Below are 6,205 nucleotides of genomic sequence, written 5' to 3'. Positions count from 1 at the left end.
CCTCTCCTCCAAGACTTTTGATGCCACTATCTATTATGGAAGCACCCAGAATGTATTGATAATGATAATTATGATGATAATAATTGAGTCAGTTACCATAGGCTAGATACACTTTACATACTTTATTGAATTATTATAATAATTCCACAAGATTGGTATCATTATATCCCTCTTATAGATGAGAAAAATGAGACCAGAGTCATAAAATCATTTGACTAAGGTCACCCATCTGGTAATTGGCTATCAGGGTTTTCATTTAGGTCTATTTCCATCAAAAGTCCTTGCTCTTAATTGGAGTACTCTGTGTCCCTGTGTGGAAGCAAACATGCCAGAGGAGCAAAGGTTTGTGTCGATAATGCTAGAATATCATTATGACATAAATAAGAACACATCTATATTCAGTTTAAAGTGGAAAAACAAAATATAAAAGTTGCGTTCATGGATTTGGAACTAGCAGTGCAGGGGTCTGTGACTTGCAGTCTATTTATTGATGACATGACTTACAAACATTCATCTTTTGACAGGTAGAAATACAGCTCCTGATCCGACATTAATGTAATAAATTTAAATGCTACTAAACATTACTTTGGTAATGGCAAACCAAAGGTCTGCAGTCATTTGCATGAAATGTATAAATAAGGGTTTTGACTTACATGTTGTCACAGGCATAAATTTAGTTTACTCTTTCTAAAAGCCAGAACTGGCTATGAACATTAAAGATGACTTGTATGACCATGTTAATCTTTCCACCTCATATTTCAATTTTTATGGGAACTTTATTGCTAAATAATATATCTCCAAGCTCTCCTTTTGTAGTTCTGCTGCCCATTACTTGCCTAAACCACATTCTGTCATTACTTTTAGCAGTTTTATGCCTCATATACTACACAGCCCATGATGGCTGTCTTCCTAATAAATTCTTCATCACTTTCAATATAATCATCTGCATTGCAGCTTCATTAATATCCTTTCATTCAAAGATCCAGGTAGGCAGCATCCCACTGAGTAAAAGGCTTTAAAAAAATTAATTAGGCCATAGGAACCTGCTTCTGGGCTTTAGTCAATGTCATGAAATAATGCAGTTACTAATATAATACTGGTGGCTTTTGAATAACAGATTAATTAGGAACATCCTTATATGGAGTCATAAATGGAGTATTCATGGCATGATTTTCACTGCAACAATAAAATGCAAAACTCAATACTCAATCAAGTTTAAACCTAACCTTATTACCTTGATGTGTGCAGGTTTCTGAGACTTAGAAACACACTCCTGCCAGAACTTCTTCATTTAAAATTAACTCACATACCTATGACTCCATCTACTTCAGTAATTGAAGGTAATGCAATCACAGGTTTTGCCTTATATCTCAGGTACTCTGGTTTACTGGGGTCATTGTTTGAGGCAGAATCACTTACCAGCTAAATTGTGTGTGAAAGGAGGGCTAACACTCCCTTTTTGTTTTCTTTCAGGGTATATCTTGATGATGTCTGGGGAAAGGGCCAAGACTATCATATCTAAGAGACAAGTGTTTGGAAATTATTGACTTATAAACGAAAGGATGCTGGTATCTTCAGCTCTAAATTAGAAACTCCATTAAGAAAAAAGAAATTCCATTGGTGGGGGGAAACTTGGGAGTGGATAGATAGTGGTGAATCAGAGGTGATAATATTTGGGGTGTAAACCCAAACTGAACACATGAGAAAGAGGATTTTTCAATTAAAAAGTCAATACAAAGTATAGATGCATGCTTAGTTTTAATGTCTGTTTAGGAGGTGACTTGGTAAGGAAAATCCCATTTTGATTTTGTAGGGCTTAACTAAGACTTAAATAAGAATTTTAAAATAAGAATTTTAAGTATCTAATTAAAAAACAGCCAACTAGGCAATGTGTTGTGATTCTAAAATACAAATGTGACACTAGCAGTAATTTGAAAAGTAAATCAGGACATAGTTATGAATAGAATTCTACAAAAATGAGAATGAGCAAATGATATCACTATACAAAAATACAGATGAAGATCACAAGTGTAATACTGACAAAAAGAAGCCAGACCAAAAAAGAGATGTGCTATATGACTGCATTCATATAAAGTTCAAAAACAGGCAAAGTTGAGTGACTCCTTCAGCTCCAGCATATCAGTTCAGTTCAGTCCCTCAGTTGTGTCCAGCTCTTTGCGACCCCATGGACTTCAGCATGCCAGGCTACCCTGTCCATCACCAACTCCCAGAGCCTACTCAAACCCATGCCCATGGAGTCGGTGATGCCATCCAACCATCTCATGCTCTGTCATCTCCTTTCCTCCTACCTTCAATCTTTCCCCCCATCAAGGTCTTTTCTAGTGAGTCAGTTTTTCACATCAGGTGGCCAAAGTATTAGAGTTTCAGCTTCAGTATCAGTCCTTCCAATGAATATTCAGGACTGATTTCCTTTAGGATTGACAGGTTGTATCTCATTGCAAGCCAAGGGACTCTCAAGAGTCTTCTCCAACACCACAGTTCAAAAGCATCAATTCTTCTGCACTCAGCTTTCTTTATAGTCCAACTTTCACATCCATACATGACTACTCAAAAAACCATACCTTTCACTAGATGGACCTTTGTTGGCAAAGTAATGTCTCTGCTTTTTAATTTGCTGTCTAGGTTGGTCATAGCTTTTCTTCCAAGGAGGAAGCATCTTTTAATTTCATGGCTGCAGTCACCATCTGCAGTGATTTTGGACCCCCCAAAATAAAGTCTCTCACTGTTTCCATTGTTTCCCCATCTATTTGCCATGAAGTGATGGGCCCAGATGCCATGATCTTAGTTTTCTGAATGTTGAGTTTTAAGCCAACTTTTTCACTCTCCACTTTCACTTTCATCAAGAGGCTCTTTATTTCTTCTTTGCTTTCTGCCATAAAGGTGTTGTCATCTGCATATCTGAGGTTATTGATATTTTTCCCGCAATCTTGATTCCAATTTGTGCTTCATCCAGCCCAGCGTTGCTCATGATGTACTCTGTATATAAATTAAATAAGTAGGGTGATGATATACAACCTTGATGTACTCCTTTCCTGATTTGAAACCAGTCCGTTGTTCCATGTCCAGTTCTAACTGTTGTGTCTTGACCTGCATACAGATTTCTCAGGAGGCAATTCAGGTGGTCTGGTATTCCCATCTCTTGAAGAATTTTCCACAGTATGTTGTGATCCACTCAGTCAAAGGCTTTGGGTTAATCAATAAAGCAGAAAAGATGTTTCTCTGGAACTGTCTTGCTTTTTTGATGATCCAAGGGATGTTGGCAATTTGATCTCTGGTTCCTCTGCCTTTTTTAAATCTAGCTTGAACACCTGGAAGTTCATGGTTCACGTACTGTTGAAGCCTTACTTGGAAAATTTTGAGCATTACTTTTCTAGTGTGTGAGATGAGTGCAATTGTGCAGTAGATTGAGCATTCTTTGGCATTGCCTTTCTTTGGGATTGGAATGAAAATTGACCTTTTCCAGTCCTGTGGGCACTGCTGAGTTTTCCAAATTTCGTGGGATATTGAGTGCAGCACTTTCACAGCATAATCTTTTAGGATTTGAAATAATTCAACTGGAACTCTGTCACCTCCACTAGCTTTGTTCGTAGTGATGCTTCCCAAGGCCCACTTGACTTCACAATCCAGGATGTCTGGCGCTAGGTGAGTGATTACACCATTGTGATTGTCTGGGTCACGAAGATCTTTTTATATAGTTCTTCTGTGTAGTCCTGCCACCTCTTCTTAATATCTTCTGCTTCTGTTAGGTCCATACCATTTCTGTCCTTTAGTCTGCCCATCTTTGCGTGAAATGTTCCCTTGGTATCTCTAATTTTCTAGTCTCAAGACTAGAGAAAAGATCTCTAGTCTTTCCTTTGGTATCTCTAATTTTCTAGTCTAAAGACTAGAGAAAAGATCTCTAGTCTTTCCCATTCTATTGTTTTTCTCATGGAAACCACTTATCTGATTTCAACCCCTATGTAGTAGGTTTGACTTTTATAAAATGTCACACAAGTAGAATCGCATAGTAATTAGATTTTTGTATCTGGCATCTATCACAAAACTGTTTTTAAGATTGACCCATATTGTTGCATAATCAGTAGTTTGGTTTTGTGTATTGTTCATTTATCTCATTGCTGAGAATCTTACTGCATGGATGTGCCATGGGCTATTTATCTGTATTTTTACCTGTTGATGGATGTTTGGCTTCTCTATAGTTTTGTCTATTATTAGTAAATCTACTATAAGCATTTGTGTAGAAGTTTTTGCATGGACCTGCGTTTTTAGCTTTCTTGGTAAATATCTAGGACTTAGATTGAGAGATCTTATATTTAACTTTATTATTATTATTTTTTTCACTTGGGATAATTTATAGTCTGGAAAAGGACAGATGAACCATGATCAAAAAACCAAGTGAGGATTTTTAAGGAAGCTTTGACTGAAATATTAAGAAAAACATCTAATTCAACTCCAGAGAAAAGTGATACCAAGGGAAAATAAAGTCTTAACTGATGTTCTGAAACTGGCCATAAGAGAGTGTGGGAGAATGATCCTCTAGGCATGAAATCTCAAGAGCTCTGAATACAACCAGGGCTTCAGCTGATCCAGAGCTGGGCTGAACCAGATGACCTGAGTGAGGGCCACCCGGCAAGCACACTGTAGTCTGTCTGGCTCCATCAACAGTGAGAGACCTTCAGCTCTATCACAGCGTACTCTCCAGTGTGTTATAGTTGTCCTTAAAGCTCTTCAGTTCGAGGAAGTGCTTGGCATGTTTACTCTTCTGACTGGAGGGGAGGTATGTCACCTGGATGGTTGTTGGGGAGACTTCAGGAGACTGGGTTAGGTCTTTGGCTGCTGACTGGTGTTGTCGCTGAGAGCTCCCACTTTGTGCTTTAACCACTGTGGCCAGCTCACTCAGGGCCTCCTGATAGCGCAGGTACTCAATCAGGCCAAAGACCCCTGTCCCATAGCGGGCTGTCTCATAGCCATCCAGCAGGGTATCAGTGAGGGCCTTGCGCATACCCTTGAAAGGAGTACTAATGTTTCCAAGATCTAGCAGGTAGGAGCGGAAATTCTTGGCCATTAAGGAATGGGGATGCTGGCCTTCGGCATGAAATGGGATCTCAGAGGCTTTCATCCTGTATAGTTAGTTGTAGCAATTTTGATTTCCCTGGGTTTCCAGCTGTAGCAGTCTTGCATCATCATCTTCGAGAAGCTGAGGTTCATACATGATATCCTGAACCTTGCACAATTGGGTATCAATCTCCTCTTTTAAGTCGTTGGGGGCATTGTGTCCCACAGGGACATGAGGTCCCCTTTGGGATTTCATTGCAAAGCGCATGTTTTGCCTCTTCACAAAAATAAATAGCAGTACAAACACCAGGCTCCCGTAGGCCATCACCAGCATGACATTCACGCCAGCCAGCCAGTTACTGACGGACGTCATGGCCTCCCCACCCCGTGCGGGACTGCTCCGGTTTAATCCACTGCCCTGCCTCGTCAGCCCGAGCTCCACTGAGGCAAAGGCGCCTGGGTTTCCTGAAACTCCCCGGCCATTTCCTTACGGGGATAGACCAAGGCTGACCAGGCCTGAAAACATGGCAGATGGGGGAGGGGGTGGGGCTAGGAAAGAAGAGCCTATATTTAACTTTAGAAAGCATTGCCAAACTCTTCTTCAATGTGTTACAACATTTTGCATTCCTGCCAGAAATGTATGCATGTTCCAGTTGTAATGCATCTTTGTAAACTCTTTGTATCACCTGTTTTTTGTTTGTTTTTTAAGCCATTTTAGAAGCTGTGTAGTGGTATCATTGTGGTTTCAATGGGCATTTTCTTAATGAGTAAAATCGTTTTAAGTATCTTTTCATATGTTATCAACTGTTACATTGTTTTCTTTAGTGAAATATCTGCTGAGATATTTTACCTGTTTTAAAAATTTTGTTGTTTGTTTACTTCTTATTGTGGTAAATGTTTATATATTTTAGATCAAAGTTATTTAATAGGTAGATACATGTTTTGAAACTTTTTTTCCTATTAAGTGTCCTATGTTTGCATTTTCTTAACAGTGGTCTTTCAAGGATTAGAAGTTTCAAATTTTATCAAGTTCAACTTATGAAAATATTTCTTTTATCATTCATGAGTAAAGTATATGATCCATTTCAAGTAGTTTTTTATATGGTAAAGATAAAATTGATGTTTATTTTAT

The 6,205-nt window shown here is 38.7% G+C and overlaps 1 protein-coding gene across 1 annotated transcript; it reads right to left on the bottom strand.

Annotated features, from left to right (window-relative positions):
* Positions 1 to 4,369: 4,369 nt before the first annotated feature.
* On the bottom strand, positions 4,370 to 5,460 carry LOC512175 (protein C1orf43 homolog). Its single transcript, XM_059874385.1, is given in 1 exon segment — positions 4,370 to 5,460. A coding segment is annotated over 1 exon segment (744 nt). The 5' UTR covers positions 5,447 to 5,460; the 3' UTR covers positions 4,370 to 4,702.
* Between the last annotated feature and the right edge of the window lie 745 nt (positions 5,461 to 6,205).

The sequence above is a fragment of the Bos taurus genome, chromosome 14, assembly GCF_002263795.3.
Source record: "Bos taurus isolate L1 Dominette 01449 registration number 42190680 breed Hereford chromosome 14, ARS-UCD2.0, whole genome shotgun sequence".
NCBI classification, from domain to species: Eukaryota; Metazoa; Chordata; class Mammalia; order Artiodactyla; family Bovidae; genus Bos; species Bos taurus.
Note: the sequence above shows the minus strand (reverse complement) of the source record. Positions and strands in the feature narration are given on the sequence as shown.